Below are 20,305 nucleotides of genomic sequence, written 5' to 3' on the forward strand. Positions count from 1 at the left end.
TTTTCAACTTTTTAGTCTGTTTACTTATAACTACTTCAAAATAAATTTAAATCTCTTTGATTAACGATTTGTACAAATAGTACAAGGCTAAGTAGCTGTTCCTTTACAGCCAGGGAGATCCCTCATAAAGCTGAAGCTACAAAGAGGAGTGGAAACCCAGAGGAGACCCCAGAATCAAAACCCCAGCAACAGGCCCCTTGTGACGATTGACCATTTAGCCAAATAACATCAGTAAGCTCCTTTCTAGGGGCCATGCCTCCCATAATCATTGGTTTTAATGATATTTATAGTACCAGGTAGCAATTCTCTCCAATACATTAGGCCTCATATCCAATCAAATAAGTTGTTGATTACTCTCATATGCAGTCTTGCCACTTTGTGGAATAAATCTTGCCTGGCAGGTCAGGAAACTAGCAGGATCCAGCATTGGGTAAGACCAGTAAGCATTAATAGAACTTAGTGGGTTATATAAAAAAGAGACATGAACTTGACAAGGAGATGGGAGATGCATTAGAGACATGCAGTGGTGGTGGAGGGATTGCTGGAGGGAGGGCCAACGGGATGGACATGACCAAGAAACATTGCATACTGTGTAAATTCTTTTAGTAAAAAAAAAAAAAGATGCTAAGCAGTTATCATCTAGTTTATGGTATGCTTAATTTTCCTGCTCTTTATTCTCCTTCTTCTTTTTCTACAACAGAGTTTCTCTACATAGCTCTGACTGTTCTGGAACTCACTATGTACACCAGGTTCTAAGTGCCAATGCTACTTCTACTCTTTGCTTTGTGTGGAACTCTACTGGATACAGAGATTAGCCCTTACTGTAAACCTCCTGCTCTCCTGGTACCGCTCTAAAGGCTAAGTGGAAATGGAACCTACTTCTAGGTCATGCTACAGTCTATTATATTTGAGAACTATGAATTCGGACACAGCTGTGACCAGCTTGCTTCTGAACCTATGTGGATTCTTCCCAGTGCCCCCTTGTATATCTAAAAGTAGGATGAACTATGCTTTTAGGTACACTTCCAGGCCTGAGAGTTACCTAAAGAGGCAGTTCTTTGACAAGCATTCAGATGATATCTGGATGCACCAACTGCAATGTCCATTCTCATGTGCCTGAGGCATCTTGTAATTTATGGTAGGTCCGATGACAGAAAGAGAAAGGGATTTGTCCTAGACAGGCTTTTGATGAATATCTTACCTGTATCCTGTAAACTCATCCTGTTGTGGATGGGACACTTTAAGTGTCCTGCAGATATAGAGATTGAAAGAGAATACAATTGTATACACTCAATTGACAATGCAACAGGAAGGTTGTTTCTGTTTCTATCTAGCAAGTGCCTCCAACTTCTTGCTGTAAACCCATTTCACTGTGTTCACTGCTTGCTCAGTGGACCATATAAGGTTGCCTTGTTTCTGCTCTTTGATACCTAGAGGCCTCAGAACAATGGGTGATTCGATAGCTGGGGTTAAAATCATCTGAAAGGCTACTTGATTCACATACCTGGCATTGCCCTTTTGGGGATCAAAATAATAGCCCTGACCTCCCCCTGTGGGTACTTAAGCTTCCTTACAGAATATTCATCCTCAGGTAAGTGGGCTTGGAAATCATTCTAGTCTCAGTCTAACAAGGGCCAAGATGCAGGAACATAGAGGCCTATTCTTGACAAGAAATGATCCTGAGACACATTTAAGGAAAAAATATATGGAACAAGAAACTGTCATGGTCCCGTTGAGAAAAACAGAAAGTGTCATTTAGATACATATTCTTTCAGAAAACTTAACATTTTCCCACTAGACCTATAGAAAGGAAGAGCAAGCTTTTTGCAATTAAATATAAATAGGGAAAAACTGCCCTGATCTTTAGAGATTCTGTAGTAAAAGGTACGGATTCTATGAGGCAAGAGGTCTAAATGTGTACCACTTTAAGTAATGATTAAGGGCTTGTAATGGTTTCATTTCCACTAAGTGGTTGATTCTTTCATTACATTTGCTATGTCCCTGTGGTATAGAGTTACTTTTATACGAAGTACTAAAATAGCTTTTCAAAAACAAGACAGAAAGTTTCATGCTCTAATGAACTAATATAGTAAAAATGTCAATATCATTAGCCAAAAAAAAAAGCAGATGAATGCTTGAGTCAAACTTAGCTTGGAACAATTCTTGAGAAAGTACGTGAACTGAAATGGACATTACCAAGAAATATACTCATCATTATGAATACAGAATCAGAGAAAATCACTGACAAATAAGGAAAGGTTAGACACAAAAGTCCTGTGAACTTGTTGTCTGGATGATTTAATTTAAGCTGTGAGCATATATACAAATTATAAGGATTATATGTAAAGTTCAGAAATGTCAGATATCTATGTTTTGAAAGTAACAAAATGAGTTTCAAGAGTAGAACAATCAGAATTAACAGAGACTATTCCCACATACCATGCCAAAAATCCAAACAGTGTACTTTCCCATGGTCTCTTAAAATTTTTAATGCTACTTGTTCTTTCAGGTTCCAAAAGGGTCTCTCTTAAAATAGATATGAAGTAGGTTTGGTGGTACATGCCTATAATCCCTTGGGAGATAATGGTAAGAGAGCCACAAACTTTGAGGCCAGCTTGGCCTATAGAGTTAGATGCTGGAGAGAAGATTGAGTGCAGGGGAGAAAGAGAACAGGTGCTTCTCAGGCAGCATCAGGAATGAGAGTGAACAGCATCTTCCCTGAAGCTCTTCTATCTACACTCCATCCTTTGCTCAGTTTTGTTAGATGTTAGACAATAGATGAATAATTCTTGATCTTACTATTTTTGTGGGTATGGGAGCCCAAAACTTAGCTCTACTACACCTAAGTTCTTCCAGGACACATTTTGACAATGGAACTTCTGACAAACACGTGGCTTAGCAAACACTAGCCTGACAAGGTGATTAGGCAGAATAAAGTTATTTTGATCTGGAAGGGACATACACAAAAGACAATCACACACACACACACACACACACACACACACACACAACCCAATGGGAGTTAATTTCTTTGTCATAAATTAGAACCGAGCAGTTGAAAGGTTACTCATCCTCCCTAATATATTGTTGTTCAGTGACTCCAGCATCTTAAGCAGAAATCTTGAAATATAAGTTTTGGCTGACTTACCGCTTTCTATACATAAGACATTCTGGTGGACTGCCATACTTTTCACCACATTGCTTCTGGGAAACTGGACATTTTGGAATAGTAGTCAGATGTGTTCAAATTTGACTTGAGAAGCTGAGTGCTGTAGGGTCTCTTGCTACTCATCCTTATTCAAGTTCCTTCATCCTTATTTCTTCCACCAAGCAGCGACCAAACACATTTTAGCTCTCAGTAATGAATGTGTGTGGAAACCTATTACAAACCTCTATCTTCCCAGAGGAAGGAGGAACAGGATATTCTATTTGACTGTACACTGAGGCATAACTGTTCATCACCACTCCTCAGAACTGCTTGCTATTGAGATCCTCAGATCTATTTGTATTAAGCAAGTGCTAATGTATGCCTTGTGATTGTGCCCCTGGACTTGTTACAACAGATTATTACTTGTACCCTCCTCATTGTTACAACCACTTCGGACTCCCTTGGTTTGTTTGGTTATCATGTTTTCTATGATTCTCTCCCTTTATATAGTAGAGACAAATTTCTCCAAACAAATCCATGATTTTCAGTTCTTTGAGGCAGTATCTCACTACACAACCCTAGGTTGTCTTTGAACTAGAGAATCTTCTGCTTCATCTCCTGAGTGTCGAGATTATAGGCATGAATCACCTCAAATAGCTCTGAGTTACAATTATCTCTGTCTCTTTTGAGCGAAAAGCTGTTCACAAGACATGTTTGGGTCTATGTAAATGGGCAGCCTCTTTTGAATATCCATTTTTATTTTGTTTGTAATTTATGTTATGATCTGATAATTGCTTTTTATTTCATTAGTTGCCTTCTATATTAAATATTTATACTACGCAAGAACCAAGAATTTGTCTAGCTTATAAAGATCCTAGAATAAAGCCTACATAATAGAATATGTCCTAGAAATTTTTTTTCAGTGAATACATGAAGAAGTCATCTTAGAAAACTCCCCTTCAAGTCTTAAGTACAGGTCAAAAGACGTTAATGTGGAAATAGCAGATACTGACTAGATATGTTGGAATTTCTTTCCCAGTAAAAGCGATAATTTCAAGGGAACAATAATCAGCCAGCAGTTGCTGGAATGCTGTGTGAGTGGAGCACAGCTGATGGAGCAAGTAAAGCCAATAAATATCCAGCAATGGTTCTAATTGTTGCCTAGAAAATACATGTATTATTGCAGTTCTTAGTTTCCAGATCACGATGAACTTTTTTTTCCCACAACAAGCCAGATAGCTCATGTGTTAGGTCTTGTGGGCCATGTGGTTTCTGTTGCAGCCACTGTACCCTTGCAGTAAGAAAGCATCCCCCCAAATGTGTAAGCAAACAGGTGCGGCTGCATGACAGTAAAATTTCATTTGCGGAAACTGAAATTTCAGTGTCGAGTAACTGTCACATGTTTCAAAATACCATTCCTTTGATTGATTTTTCCCCAGTCATTAAAATGTATAAAAATCATTCTGAGATTACAGACCATAGAAAAATCAGACAGTTGGCTAGATTGCGTTTGTGGGCTATGGTTTTCTGACTCCTAACTTAGACTGTTAGACAACTTAGCTCTGTATTTACTGGGATTATTTCCTGCTTTCATTGATAATTTATGGATGTTTCATAAAATATTTTCAGATAATCCTTGGGCTTGAGTCTCCAGGGGTGTTCTGAGTTTGAGGGAGGTAGTGGGAAGAGAATATCCCAGCCCTAAATGGTTAACGTTTCTATTGCAACATAAATTATTTTTTGCTTCACATTGCCTGTGGTATCCATGTAGAGTGAGGAATGTCAAGATGATAAAATGATGCAGTCTCTTGAATCTGATTCCAGCTGTTCCCGTCTTTGATATGATTTGTGAATGACATTTGTATTTTTCACTGGTGATTAGTTAATGCTGGAAAGGACAACCAGATGATAGCTGTCTAGAATTTTAAAAGCAAAGATTTACTTGGCTTAAAAACTGCTATAAAATACTATTCCAAAATTCACCACAAATTCATTTAGCATTTGTCACCAGAAGGTGCTTAACATCTGCAAAACAAACCTATAACTTAAAGGATATTTTTAGATCATTTGATTATATGGTGATTACAGAATTCTAGTCACCAAAAAAGAGCTCCGTTCACATGATGCATTGCTCTTATTTGGAACTCCAGTGAACTCTGAAGAAACAAGTCCATTTTTCTTCCCTGAGAGTCTTTTACTAGTTCCTCCATAGCTAGCAGAAATCTCAACTGTTTCGCACAGTTTGGAAGTCAGAATTTCCTGGCTTTAGGGAGTGATGGTAGCAGTGACTGTTTTCTATAACCCTCACAATATGCCAGGTTCTAAACAACTTAAACGCCTTTTTGTTGTCTTGTCAGTCAGAATATCCACCCACCTACCCAATCAGTGATCCACAGAGAAGGGGGATTATGCTCTTTTGTCTTTGTATCCCAGTGACCTCTTACATTGTGCTTCTCTAGTCCTAAACGACAGCACTAAGCATTTGGACTTAAATAACTTTTTGTTGTGGGGTTGCCCATGTTACTGCCCATAAGCCCTTCCTAATTAATTGTGATACCCACAACTGTCTTGAGATATTGCCAAAGTTTCCTAAGGAACACAATCACCTCAAGTAGAGAATTACTAGCTTCAGTCAATCTGCCTAGGGTAGTATTTCCACATGTAGAAATTGTCCTTAGTGCTCAGCCCATATTTTCACTTCCTAGGTGACATTGTCTTATAATGACTTTCTCTAGGAATTAAACTGATCAACATCTGACTTATTAATTCTGCTTCAAAGAAAATCGAGTTCATTATGATGTTGGCAAGTGACTGGATACTCTGGGTCTAAAACAACACAAAAGAGGCATCCACTTCTTTTTCAGAAATACGAAGAGCAGATTCTCTCCCTCTCCCTCTCCCTCTCTTTCTCTTTCTCTCTCCTTCCCTGCTTCTTCCCTCTCTCTCTTCCTCTCCTCACCTTTGGTAGATTGGCTTCTTCAAAGAAACTGGTGCTCTCTCTTCATTTGTGACCATAGGCATGTTGTTTGCTTTCCTTTTTCTATGCTCTATTTTGAAAACTTTATGAAACAAACATATATCCTTTTAATCACAAATTCTAGCTGATGGGAATAATTTCTGTGGTCAATGTAGGAGTCAACTTCCTGATCAGAACCTGCATGCAATTGTAGCTCCAATGATAAAATTTTTATGGAGAATTTGCTCAGTGGGTTTTTTAAAAAATGCTTAAGAAGAAATAGAATTAGAATAACATCCTGAAAATGAAAATACCAGGGACCTGGAAAAAAGGTCTCATTCCTAGTTTGTGTTATTTAACACCTTGCATTAAAGAAGTACAGGGGACAAAAGCAACAATTACTTTCAATTATATGAAACAGCATACAGTGGACCAACAAGGTTTTTATTTATGCTGTCTATGTTTGTCGGTTATTGGCTGTCTTTGCCCTTATGCATATATGCTTCCCAAATTGGAGGAATGACCAAAGCCCTGGAAATAAAGGTCAGGTCTTTTATTGATTCTGCATAAGAGTACACCACACTAGTGAGCTTAGTTGCTTTGGCAGAACATTTTGACCACTGATAACAGCTTGCAGAAAATTTAACTCACAATCCCCAGGCCAAGGTGGAAACAGCCTGGGAACAATGCCTGGGAAGGCTTTTTATGACTAAAAAGCCCCAAGCAAGAATACAACTTTCTCAGTCAACACAGGGTACTTTGGCTTGTCATTAAATTGTGGGCATTGACCCAGGCCTACTGCCAGAAGCAAGCTCTGGCCATGGGTCCCCTGACAACTGAGAATGTCACATCCTGAGTAGCTCCAATGTTCTCCTGCATGTAAAGAGAGAAAGAGCTTTCTTGCTGAAGCCTTGTGGAACAAAATTCCAAAATTTCCAGCCAAAAAAGATAGTTATGAAGCAGAAAACCAATGAGTACTGGTACTGATATATGTATGTGCAAACTGAATTCAACAATTTGTTTTTGGGGTCAGAAAGGAAATGATTTAATAGCAGTTTAGAACACCACACAGAGCCACAGCTGCTTTGTCCTTGTAGCATAAGCCAAGGGAAAATTTACCTGAGGTAACAGGATCAGAGGGTTGGAAGCATTAGTCGCTCGGATAGGCAACACTTCAGTGGAGCGCCTTGCGCCATTGTGACAGATTCTATTTGACTCTAAAGTTTTGATTAGCTTCTGGTTTTCTGACGGGTTGAAACAATCAGATTCCTTAACCAGAATTAAGTTAGTAAGTTCCTCTTTGCACAAAGGAGGAAGCATTCTCCAGTAATTTTCTTTAAGAAGAAATGGGGATAAACTAGTCTTGAAATAGTTAGAAGGAAAGAATTAAAATAGTAACTCTGTTCCCAGGTATGGTTTTCTCCCATAGGAAACAGTGCTTTAAAGTTTATGGCGCAGGTTAATGAGTTGGAGAGCCTTGCCTTTTGGCCCATGTCCTAAAATAAGGCTTTTAAACACACTTCAAAAATATATAGCACTTCTCATTAATGGCAAATAAAGAGTTGGGTCTTGAAGCAGGATGTTAAGGTGAGTGATTCATAAAGCAATATGCAGCAGGAATGATGTTTTTAAGAAATGAAAATTTTTGTTGATTAAATGATTCCTAGAACAATGTAGACATTTATTTTGCTTTGCTTTTTCTTCATTCTTATCTCTATTTTTTCAGACTTTTCTTTAATAAAATATACTCCTTGACTGAAGAAAATGGACTGCGTTTAAGAATTGAAAAACTGACTAGATATAAGAAGGACATTTCTAGGAGCTGAAGAGAAAGCTCAGTAGTCCAGTGCTTGCTGATCATGCATGGGGCTATGAGTTCAAGTCCTAGAATTACACATACACATACACATACACACACATGCACTCTAGAAGTTGAGAGTTGCCTTCAAGTGTGTAGATGAGGGAAAAATAAAATCAGGACTTAAAGGTGGTAGAATAGATTAGAAGACCGTTATGTCTGTTCTTTTAGTCTAATTGCTCATCTTTTAGGGTGCCATGTTGGAAGCCTTGTTTTCTTTTCTAATGCTAACTGAATGGGAATGTGTAGAACTTGAAAAGCTGAGCATCTGCTGACATGTTATTACTGATCCTTTTTACTCCATGCAGGGTTTCTCTCAGGTCATCTCGACCAGCACACCCATACCGTTATGCTCTGCATAAAATGATGGTTGTCAGAAGGGTGGCTAATCCCCAGGCTATATGGGGACAAATGAGAGTGGGTTAGGCTAGCATTCAACTGCTTACATTCTATGGAATTTGGAACAAATTTGTATAGTGAAAAATATAAATGTATCATCGATGTCTTTCTTCTTCTATGTCTTTTTTATTTTTATTTTTTTTTGCTTCTTACAATCTTCCCTGCAATTTATCTCTGTGTCTCTACAACCTTCCCCCTTCTTCATTTCTATTTAATAAAACATTCATTACAGGCATACAGCAAAGGACTTCAAATGTCAACAACATTAAAAAGTGATAATTGTTGATAATTTTGATCCCTGGGGAGCTTCTATACTAACAGCAAAAGAAAACCTCAGAGAAAAACAACCATTTACAGACTCTTCTGAACTGTGCAAGAGATGACACGAGAATAGTATTTGGAGCTACTATATTCTTTCAAATAAGCCTTCCCCCAAATAGTCTATTAAGGGCAGATACATCTGTAATCTCAGTCCTTTAAAGACAAATACTGGAATATCTTGAGTTCAAGGCCTGCCAAGGCTACACAGTGAGACTAACTGAACTTAATCTAGACCTTCCTATCAAGTACAACAGCATTGCTCTTAGTGGTACGGCAACATCAAGACACAGATGACTGTGTCGTGATTCTTCAGACTGTTTTACCTCAAGGTCTAATTTGAAAGTTAGACACATTAAAAGGAACTGTTCTACAAGAAAGTACAAAAATAATTCATTGTTTTTGAGTACAAAGAAATATTTTCATAACTTACAGCCCATTTAAATTATATATATTATATATTATTATATTATATTATTATATATTATATTATTATTATATATTATTATATATTATTATATATTATATATTATTATATATTGTTATTATTATATATATTATTATTATATATTATATATATTATATATATATATATTCTATCCCTTTCTTTACATTAGTAATCATTTAAAGAAGATCACAAGGCAAAGATCCCGCCATCAAATTACACAGATGGGATACAGCTGTTTTCAGTGTCACCTTGATGGTATTTAGTGTTCCTACAGCCTAGTCTCCTTCATTCCACATCTTCCTGGTGAGGACTGAATGCAGTCCAGAGGTACTGCTGAACATTTTACAATGCCCTAGGCCATCCCAGCCAGCCAGAATCACCCTGCTCCACATGTGACCAGAAGGAAACCCTTTCTAGGCAAGAGACAGCCTGGATAGAAAGACAACTGCAGCAATTTGTTCCCACAAGCAATGATGAAAGAAAGAAAAGGTATTTATACTGAGTATGCACAGCAGATGCTTGCTTTCCTGTCCTACTGTACAGCCCTGAAGGTATATGAGTATAATTGGCAGCATCATTAGAATCAACACACAGAAGCTTAGACCTTAATATCGTTCCTAAATGAGAAATAAAAATTGGACTTTCAGACTGTAATTAGCAAGAGCAAACACCTTCCTGGTTCTCTTGAAATTCACCAGAGCATTTTAACACCCAGTCGTGTCATTTCCTCTAAGAGCAGTAAAGATGTCATGGGTATCTGTCTCCCCAGGATGGACTTTTTCTCCAAACACTGAGCCTAGCCTTTCCACTGTGCGGATGGTTTGAATGGCTGTGTCCAACACCATTAGGGAAAATTGGTTACATTTGTGTCCAGAGGCTGTCATGAGCTGTGTTGATTTTGAGGCAATCAGAACTGCCCCTGAGGACTTCCTGGGTTTGAGGGCATAACCCTCAGGAAGAAAGGCTGTCTTTGAAAGCTTGCTACCAGATAGCTCTCTGAAGTCCTTCAGAGGGAGCTGACACTCCTGGTGGCCTCTATAGCTTGCTTCCCAGTGGGTCACCAGCAAGCAGCCTGTGGCACTGTTCTCTGTGTTGTGCTCCATACCGGGGGCATTTCCCATGCTATTGCTTGCTGGTACATTTGTATTCCCATCCCTCTGTCAGCGAATGTCACCCTTGCTCAAACAAGCCCATCAAAATTGTGACTGAGTTGGAAATTTGAGGACTATATGTATTTCAGGGTCTAGAAGAAGTCCGGGGAGGGGTGCAGAGGGGTGTTAATCCAGGAATTCACTGGCACTGCTTGATGAGGAAGGTGTGTCTTCCTGATGTGATCAAGGCCTCAGTCTCTGTAGGCCAGTTGACCCTGTGAACTTTGGGGCCGAGGGGTCATGCCCTGGCACTGCTGCTTCCAGTCAGTCATTTGAAGGTTTCAAACACAAGCTCAGCAGCATGTCTCCATTTCACAAAGTCTTGTGCACCAGGTCTGGAATGCAGAATAAAGAGACAAGAGCAACTGATAACAGATGCAGAGACATGACCAGGCGTCCTCCCCCTGCCTGCACCAATTTCCTGTGGGAGAAGGTGGCTGTGGTTAGGAACTTTGACTGGACTCATTGTTCCAGGATGACAGCTACCCATTAATGCATGTTTGAGCCTTTCTCTGCTTCTCAACATGGCCCCTCCAAAATGGTCTCACCCCAATACCTGACATGGAGACTTAAAGTCAAGCAATCCATCTATGTCATCATCCACATCTGCTTATTTATTGGGTGCTGAGTGTAGAATCCAGAAGCAGCTGGCACCCTGAACAACTTCACAAATGACTCACTTCATCTTGTTTGTCTCACCTGACACAGTCCCTACGATCTGCTTCATCTTGGGGAGGCAGTAAGAGAAACATGAGAAGAAGAAGAAGGAATTATGATTGTTTCAGGAACTCCTAGCAAAAGTTAACTAATATTTAAGTAGCAGGGCAAAAAAGTGAAAGCAAAAAGATACCAAATTGTTATTGCCTCATTTAAATACATTTATTTTCTACATTGAAAAATGCTCATGGGAGTTAGAAACTACAACTAGGTATGGTGGCTCTCATCTACAATCTAAGCAATTGGAAGGGAGACTGAAACAGGAGGATTGCCCTGTAATTGAGGTCAGCATGTATTCAATAATGAGTTCCAAGACAGCTTAGGCTGTAGAGTGATATTTTTGTTTCAAAGTAACTACAAAATTCAACCTGTTTTTTTTAAAATTGTTTTTATTTATTCTGTAATTTTGGAGATGATCAAAAATTCACTTTTCTAGCTATAGAAATTGAATCCAGCTACCTACCCTCATACAAATATTTAATTGATATATAGTAATTGTACATACTTATGGGATACATAATAATGTTTCAAAAAAGTTATACAATATGTAATGACCAGGTCAGGTAATCAGCACATTTATAACCTCACATATTTATTAATCTTCTGTGTGAGAAATTTTTATCATACCTGCCAAACATGCTCTGTACAGCTCCTTTCCCATGTCATTCACAGGCTCTGATAGCCTGTATTTGTGGGGACATGTGGGTGTACTAATTTTTTGAGAGGGGCAGAAGGATATTTAGATATGTAAATACAAGAAAAGGTTCTGGAATGATAGTAGAAACAGATAAATCAGCCAATGCAAATTAGCAGTGCAGGAAGATAGAATAAGTGACTCGAGATACTGACCAAGCAAGCAACATGGGTACTGAATATGCTCCTGCTACCTGGAATTCAGAAGTTCACATTTTATATTATAACCTCAAAAGTGAAAAATAGCATTAAAAGTAAAAAGAGAAATAAAAAGAACACAAAGTTTGGTGGTTAGGCAGGTGGGGATTTTCTGAGAGGAATTGAGGGAAGGGAAATAAGATCAAAATCCATTGTATAAAATGTTTATCAATGAAAAGATATTTAAAAATGTGAATTTAAGAGAAAATTGTAAGATGCAACCATGGGAAATTGGAATTCTGCTCTAAATATTTATCAGTTAACTACTATATGGCAAATATTTGGATAAGCAGAGCTTGTTCACAGATTTCAGAGATATTACACTCTGTGGAGGGCATGTGAGCAAAAATAATAAATAAAATTTTCCCTAATAAAAAAACCACAACCAGCCGGGCGGTGGTGGCGCATGCCTTTAATCCCAGCACTTGGGAGGCAGAGGCAGGCGGATCTCTGTGAGTTCGAGACCAGCCTCGTCTACAAGAGCTAGTTCCAGGACAGGCTCCAAAACCACAGAGAAACCCTGTCTCGAAAAACCAAAAAAAAAAAAAAAAAAAAGAAAAAGAAAAAGAAAAAAAAAACCACAACCATGGAAAACATCATGAATATGGGTACAGACGTCTCTGTGAGTGGATGTTAGGGGGATGTGATTCAAGCTTGGATATCAGAAAAAGGTTCCTCCAAGAACTGAACAGTTTGACAAGAAGTAGGTGCAAAACTCAAAAAGGTTTTAGTCAATACAGTAGAATACATTTAGACAAGGCCTCTTCAGTGGTGAAAGTGAGAGATATGAAAGAGATAGAGGTTGTCTGCTGAGGTAGAGGCTAAGTAAAAGACATACTTAAAAGATAAAGTCCAAAAGACTTGGTAATGGATTGAACACAGAGGACTGAAGATGGACGCTAAAAAGAAAGCCCACACTAGCCTAGAATTGAGTACAATAAAAGGCTATTTATTGAGGGGTAGACTCACAGATCAAAGTCTTCTGCATGAGCGGGGAACAGGAACCAAATCCAGCAGCCACGAAAGAGAGAGAGAGAGAGAGAGAGAGAGAGAGAGAGAGAGAACTTAACATAGGCATTTATAGTATAAGAGGCCACACCTAGTGGGCTGGTATTTTAAAGGCTCCTGGCTGAAGGAGTTTCAGCAGCAGAGAAGAATGACATCAAATATGACGTATGGATTTTGGGTAAAAGGGGTTTTCAAGCAGAGATCATGAATGCAATTCTGGACATAACGAACTTGAGGTACCCTTTAGGTTTCTAAAAATGATTACTCCAAAGCAAGCCTATGTATATGGCAGAGACAGAGGAAAAATTAGACCTAGTGATTTGAACTTGTGTGAATAAGAAGTTTTAGTACACAGTGATGATTAGCAATGGTATAGGGAGATTAAAAAAGAGTTAGCTTAGCATATCTCAAAAAACTGTTGTATGTCAAGATGACAGGAGACTTCCTGAGGACATTTTGTTTTCCGAAGTATGGATGTCACTTCTCATATCAGTGAGCACTTTCTGGTGTAATGAAAGCCCCTGAACTTGTCATGGCACTTTGGAAGGTGCAATTCTGGGTAAGGAATGAGCAATGGCAGGTATGAACAGTCCTTTGGGAAGCTTGAGCAAGAAGAGGAGGTGAAGGAGGACAGTAGTTGGAGGGGAAATACCATTAGTTTAGGGGGAAATCATTATTAGTGCTTGAAATGCATTCGTGAATTTGAACAGCTTTTAATGACCGTCATCAAAATTGAGTTTTGAGAATAAATAGACTGTGCAAAAGAACCAATGTTCATTAAATCATTTTTCTGTGCTATTTCTTAATTGGTAATTGGTTTTAGGCCATGACATATTTGCTTGCTAATTGCTATGCTTCCTATCTAATCATAATTTAATAATTCTCTTAGGAGGACATTACTGAAAAAGATCCAAAGAGAGAACTGCATTTATTTCCATGGACTGCCCATACTAAGTTAGGGCAACTTAAAGAAAGAATTTACTTTAAGTCCTAGACCCATTTTTATCTAAATGTGTATTCCATGAGAAGGCTGGTATGTAAAAGAAAGGGAATTTACAAGTCCCAAATGTCTTTCCTCTTGTGCTACTTTTATTATCACAAGCAACTACCCACATAAATATATTACTCTTATTAAAACTAAAAGGAAAGGATGGGATGTGGGCTGCCTTGGTAATTACTTGGCATGCTCTTCACATTAACATTTAAAGGAGATTAATTATGGTGTTGTCTGTAGTGCTTTAAAGGCTCAAGAGAAATGGACTTAAAACACTTGTCAAAGGGAATATCTTTTACACACCTATCACTTGCGAGAAGTCTGATTTGAGTTGAGATTATGAAGGTTGTAAAGCTAATCATTAGAACTTTGTCACGCCCCACTCTAGTCTGTCAAATGAGGAATTTTCCAATATCCATTGAATAGCTATATCTTAAGTAGCCCATAACCAGTTCTCCATGGGTTTCAGAGACATGATGGAATTCAGTGCTGGAGAGAACTTTTAGAGCTCACTGATACATGAAAGGGACATGGCCCAGTCTTGAGTGAGTGAGAGGGTACAGAATGCCCAAGGGTTTTGGGTAGTCCACTGTCCACTACAGCAGAGGACAGTAAACAATGGCTTGCTGGCAAAGCTTTATTGGCTCCCAGTCACATCCATTCATTGACATATTTTCTATGACCACACAGACTGCAAGAGTCATGGCAGAGACCGTGTGCCAGCAAACCTTAGCATTCACCATCTGAACCATAAAGTGACCAACTCGGGCCCTAGCACTGACTGCAAATCCTGGATGAGCTTTAAAATGGTGTTTTTGAAAAGTCCATGCTGCTGGTGGTTTCCCCATCCTTGCCACACCATCTTTTAGAGTAGGACCCTGAGATCAGCATGTGTGCAATGTTTTCATAAGTCAGACGAGTTATCCCTGAATAACATTTTGCTTTGATATTACTTAGCCTTAGAAACACATTTTGGATTGTAAAAACCTTTTTATATGGGCTATGAAGTTGGGGATTTCTGCAGAGAAGTGTCTCCTAAACTCTCATCAGTACCAGAATTTACTGTGGGGCTTTTTGTAATTCAAATTGCTAGATTACTTCTTCAGAGGTTCTGACTAGCAGGTCTGAAGAGAGACAGAGGACCTTTTCAACAAGTGTTTGATGGCCCTGATACTGCTGCTCCGTGCAACTCATTCTGCTTAACACTGACCTAGACTAAAAGGGCTGGAAAAGCCTGCTTCTGGGCTCCTGGCATGGGTATATACTAATAAACCACCCGGAAGGATGCCTGAAGACCACTGTTTCTCTGCTGCCAGTCACTGTTCCCCTCTTCTCTCTGACCCCCGTGATGCCTGACATCAAGCAATCTTTACTCTGGGTTTCCACTCCTTAAAAAGTTTGCTTTCATTGTTTTTTAAAATTCCCTGTAGGGAATTTTCAGTCTTGTAAAATATCTATATTTTGAATATAGATGAATGGTAGATAGTGGATATGACGATTTTAGGCAACCAAACAAAATGAATTGCATAGTATAAAATATTGGAAGAAACAAGCAGAAGTCAAGTAAGTGTTTGTGCCGGTCATGACTGTGAAAATGTAAAGCGGCAAAAAGCAACAAAGCCAGGCAAAGAGCTATTCTGGTGCCACAAAAAGAATTTTATTTTGAACCAGGAAGCAACAGAAAACAAGAAGAGATTCAGGATTGAGGGGCTTGGCAGTTGACTCAAATACCAGAATTGAATTTGTGCTGGTACTAGGAGGCATAGAGAAAACCTTCTCATTTCTACACTAAGCTCATTGGATCACAGCACTTTATTTCCATGATTCGCATTCACACAGTCTGGGATTGCATTAGAAATCAGATTTTCTGTAAGTATTTTGTAAATAATTTTGATGATGAAGGTGCCACTCCTGTGACAGTATTGACTGCTGTGCCTTTTTGTTTGTTTGTCCCTGGAAGAAAGGCAAACCTTCAGGAGTAGCTAAACTAGGACCACAGCTGACATCTTGAGTCAGATACCACTTTTCTGGTGAGGAGCTTCACTGTGCACTGTAGGATGTTTAATGCCATCCCTGACTTCTACCCACCAGATGCCAGGTCTCCAGCTTGTGACTACCAAAATTGACTCCCGATATGGCCAAATGTCTTCTCGGGTAGCAAAATCAAGACCTGGATGAGAAGTACTTGCCAGTGTCATTGTCTCTGCATGCCATTGATGTTTTAACAGGAGAGAGCAGATGTCAGCTTTCCAACACCAGATGCACTGAACAGGCAGGCACATGTCTCTGCAGCCATTTGTATGTGCTCCTGGAAATCCATCTTGAGTCGGAGGGCACTGGCTCATTCCTCAGGAAGTTCAAGGTCCATTTATCAGTACCATAAAAAAAGTCCGTCTGTGTTCAGGTTGCTTCCCCCCCCCCAACAGAAACTATTATCTCTACAGTCACTTTCTGAAGTCACTTTCTTTTAAAGCTGGAGAGAAAATCTTCACCCTGCACCTACCCTCATCGAATCTACTATTTAGATTCGGACTTCAACAATCCGAATCAAAGGCAAGTTTCAACAAGCAGTATCCAACGCTGGATCCATGCTCTCTTTATCCAAGGAAAAGCAGTACCATATTTTGGAGTCCTGTTCCAAGGATGGGCTACATAACACGGAGGGTCAAGAGAAAGGTGAAAATGCTGGTCTTGTGTTCAAAAAGCACTAAGAGTTTCATCACAGTGAAGAGAGAACTAAGCTTAAGCCCTCTGCACTCAGGGCACTTGGTAACTGAGTCATTCACATACACATGGTGCCAAGCCTTTACAGCCTTTGTTGGCATCTCATCAGTTTCATTGTACTAATTTAATTAGCACTGCCATCTCTTGTGGCCCTCTATGGAAATGCTTCCTGTGAGTGGCGCCAGTCTGTTTAAAGGAAATGCAGAGTTATACTGCAGCAAATGTTTACATCATGTATTTGTAGACTTAAAAAAATTCCACACAAAATCTTTTCTACATTATTACAGCAATTAAACACTGTGGCCTTTCACCATATACATATTTTCCTGTAAAAATGACAACCTGGAAATAGGAACTGCTACATCCAAGATGTTTTTAAGTTAGCCAAGAGTAAGACTTCCACAACAAAATTATAACAGAATTTGTCTTGTCCTTACAAAAATAGTCAAAACACACCCTAAACAGCTTGCGGTGAAAATCTGAGCAGTAACATCTTTATACTGAAAAACATATTCATGGAAATAGTGTCCTTCTAGGAAATGCTTTATGTTAACATCATAAGGCAAACTGTAGCATTTATTGTTACCTGGAGACCATGAGTTTTTAAAAACTCAGAAATCAAGTTTTAGACCCTTTTGTTTAGAACCTGCAAGTGTACAAAGTGCATTAAAATATCTTTATCCAGTTACCCAAAATGTACATAAAAATGACTGAGACAACTTTTCAGTTTATTCAGGGAAGGCAAAGACCTATTTTTGTACTGTCAAAAGTCCTAAAAAGTTCCTAGAGAAAAATGAAGATTTTTTTTCCACTGAGATGTCCATTTTTAAGATGGGAAATTGTCTTAAGCTGCTATCAAAATATTCATCTGGGTATAAATAATATAGTAAATATATAAAATATATCCATTAAGAAAAAGGACAGCATCTGCCAGGGAAGAGACAAAAAGACACAGAAGCTTTGTCTTCCATGAAGCCCAGATTGGCAAGCACATCAATTGTGACCACATGATGCTTAAATGGAGAGTGTAGTGAGTAATTTCAGGAAATGGTCGATTTGATTAAAAAACAAACCCAATTCTTCAATCTACCAGTCTTTCAGTCAATGGCTGGCTGACGTGGTAGCCCAGATAAATATTTTAGCAATTAAACCATTTAAACCATTTAGCAAGTGAACCCATGCCAATGTCCTATGCCAAAGACCACCTGAGGAAGTCTTAATCTAAGGATCATTGCACTATATCTGATCAGTGTGAAAAGAATTTTATCGGAAATTTTATTAGCAAGTCCTATTAACCGATTCCCCTGCTGGAACAGTAAATTTGAAATTTTATCTTCCAACTCTATGATAAACTATACTAGGATATAAGGGGATGTCTACATCTTTCAAAGTGTGCTTCCTAAAGAGTGTCGCTTTAGAAGCATGTATGCTGGTGGTGAGTGTTTTCTGTAGTGTGTCGTATCATTTTTCATACATACTGTTTTTGGTGACTTACATTTGGACATGGTAGTGTTCAAGGCCATGTGCTGATGTCCTAGAGAACAAAATCAATTGAAAACGGGATTGGAATTTGTAATGGAACATGTTAATTTCCATAGACCCAGAAAGAAAATGAAAGCTCGATTTGTGGCAGGGCAAAATAGGGCACCTATTAAATGTAGCGAAAGAATTTCACAGGCCTAATATAACTAGTAAGAGGAAATGAGAAACAGTTTTATACCATGGAACAGAATTCCTCTTTTGATAAAATCCAAATCAGCGTGAATTCTTGAATCATCTGTAAGATTCAAAATAACAAGGTTCAATTGTAATCTCATTCATGATGCTAGCCCAAAAGCGTCAGCCCTGGAGAAATGGGTGAAAACATGACCAAAGGGTTAAGAAAACTTTTTCTTCTCCGGATCATCCCATCAGTCACAACTAAACTTGAGGTTCAAAGTTAATTCTCTCCTTCTCCCTTATTCCCCCTACTATTTGATCCAATACAAGTTTCTGACATCACAGTTAAGATATCTCAAGTTCAGCCAGAGAAAGGAAGCCTGTTTACTTCCTTACTGGATTCTAAATGACTTTTTGCTTTTTAAATAGCTGCATACTGTTATTCTAAGTGACAGGACCTAACACGGTCTCAGTACGAAACAGAATGTGAGAAAGTGAATAAACACACAAGTCTACAGAAGGGTTTTTGCAAGCCCATACACTGATGAAATGAAACTGGTAAAGGGCTGGTAAACTTATGGGCCTCTTCACGCGCAAAACCAAGTGATTCTTACAAGCTGCAATCCAGATTATGTTCCTTTTATAAATAATCTATAGATTTTCCTCTAAATACAAAAAAAATCAAAGAAATTATTAAAGCCTGCACTTAATACAAAACACAATAAAAGAAGTGAAATTTCTCATTTTGAGCCCTATCTGAGCTGGTTTCTGGACAAACTGGGGAGATTTAATCACACTCTCGAAGGCTTAGTTTCTCAATCCTCTAAACAGCCTCTACCTTTGTTATTCCTCAGAGCTGCTCTGGGACTGGATGCTCAAGATAGCTGTTCTGTACAGTCCAAATGGTCTGGGATGGGAAGACCCGTTATAATCGTCAAACACTTGTTCCACACAGTAAAGGTGGGGCACACCGGCTGTGAAAGCGCCACATCAAAGGTATAGAGGTGGATGGAGTTCAAAGCATCATAAAAAGCGATGGAACCATTATCATAGTCCAGCAGGATGCCTACGCGCCGGAGGTGGGGGGCTGGATCAATGGGGATTTCCTTGCTGTTATGCCTAACCACCCAATTATTGTTGCAGCGGCAGAGAGCCCAGGAAGCAGAGTTCTTCCCAATCCATTCATGTTTGGGGGCCGATTTGTATGCAAGGCCAATGGCATACCTGCAGAGACAAAACAGCAGTGATAAAAAAAAAAAACCACATAGCATGCGAGTAAAATTTGTTTTGTGTACCATAGGGCTATTAAAGTGTGATTATTTGTTGTTCCTGATCTCTCCCTAGAAGAGTATTTAAATCTAAATACTTTTCACTGTCCTTACCAAACACAAAGAGGTGGAAGGCAGCCACTATGTTGGCCTACAATCCTTTTTTTCAGCTTAATTGTTGCAAGAGAATCCTGACTTTCCTCTATACTGCTTTGTTTCTTTTTTTGTGCATGCCTGCACATGAAATTCTCTGGACCAGTGGCTGATCAACTCAGACCTTTCTGTAATTGAAATGTTCTGCTCTGTTCACTACAGTCATCGTAAACCCCATATAGCTACTGGGCATTTGAACTGTGGCTGTGAGCCTATGAAATCAACCTTAAATTTACAGACAAACTATGATTTGGGGTGCCTGGATTTAAGTTTTGGGTTTTTTTATCTTATTAAAGGCAATGTAGAGTTGCAAAATTATCCTCTGATTTTGTGATATACAATGTCATCCTTTTGTAAGACATTGGGCATCATGAGAGGAAACTGATACTATACACTACACTGTACTGAAGACAATAAAGGATGTGAGATAATCAAGATGTTATTACAAGTAGGGCTTTGTGTTAAAGAAGTTAGTCTGACTGTAGACTCATGTATGTAGTCAGAGAACATTCAAGGTAGGCTAGGTTGAGCTATGATGTTCAGGAAGGTTAGTGTCAGAAATACATTTATTGTTCATTCCCTCCCATGGGATTATCAGCATAACCTCAGCATT

The 20,305-nt window shown here is 38.8% G+C and overlaps 1 protein-coding gene across 1 annotated transcript in view; it reads right to left on the reverse strand.

Annotated features, from left to right (window-relative positions):
* Positions 1-18,247: 18,247 nt before the first annotated feature.
* The window catches only part of LOC121443080 (E3 ubiquitin-protein ligase Midline-1-like), a 318,467-nt gene continuing 316,409 nt past the window's right edge, over positions 18,248-20,305 (reverse strand). The window contains exon 10 of the mRNA XM_041644764.1: positions 18,248-19,495. Coding sequence (XP_041500698.1) covers positions 19,147-19,495 — 349 coding nt within the window. The 3' untranslated portion in view covers positions 18,248-19,146. The remainder of the gene's footprint in view (positions 19,496-20,305) is intronic.

This window comes from Microtus oregoni, unplaced genomic scaffold (assembly GCF_018167655.1).
Source record: "Microtus oregoni isolate MIOR12 unplaced genomic scaffold, Mior012 000099F_ref0000060, whole genome shotgun sequence".
Lineage (NCBI taxonomy): Eukaryota > Metazoa > Chordata > Mammalia > Rodentia > Cricetidae > Microtus > Microtus oregoni.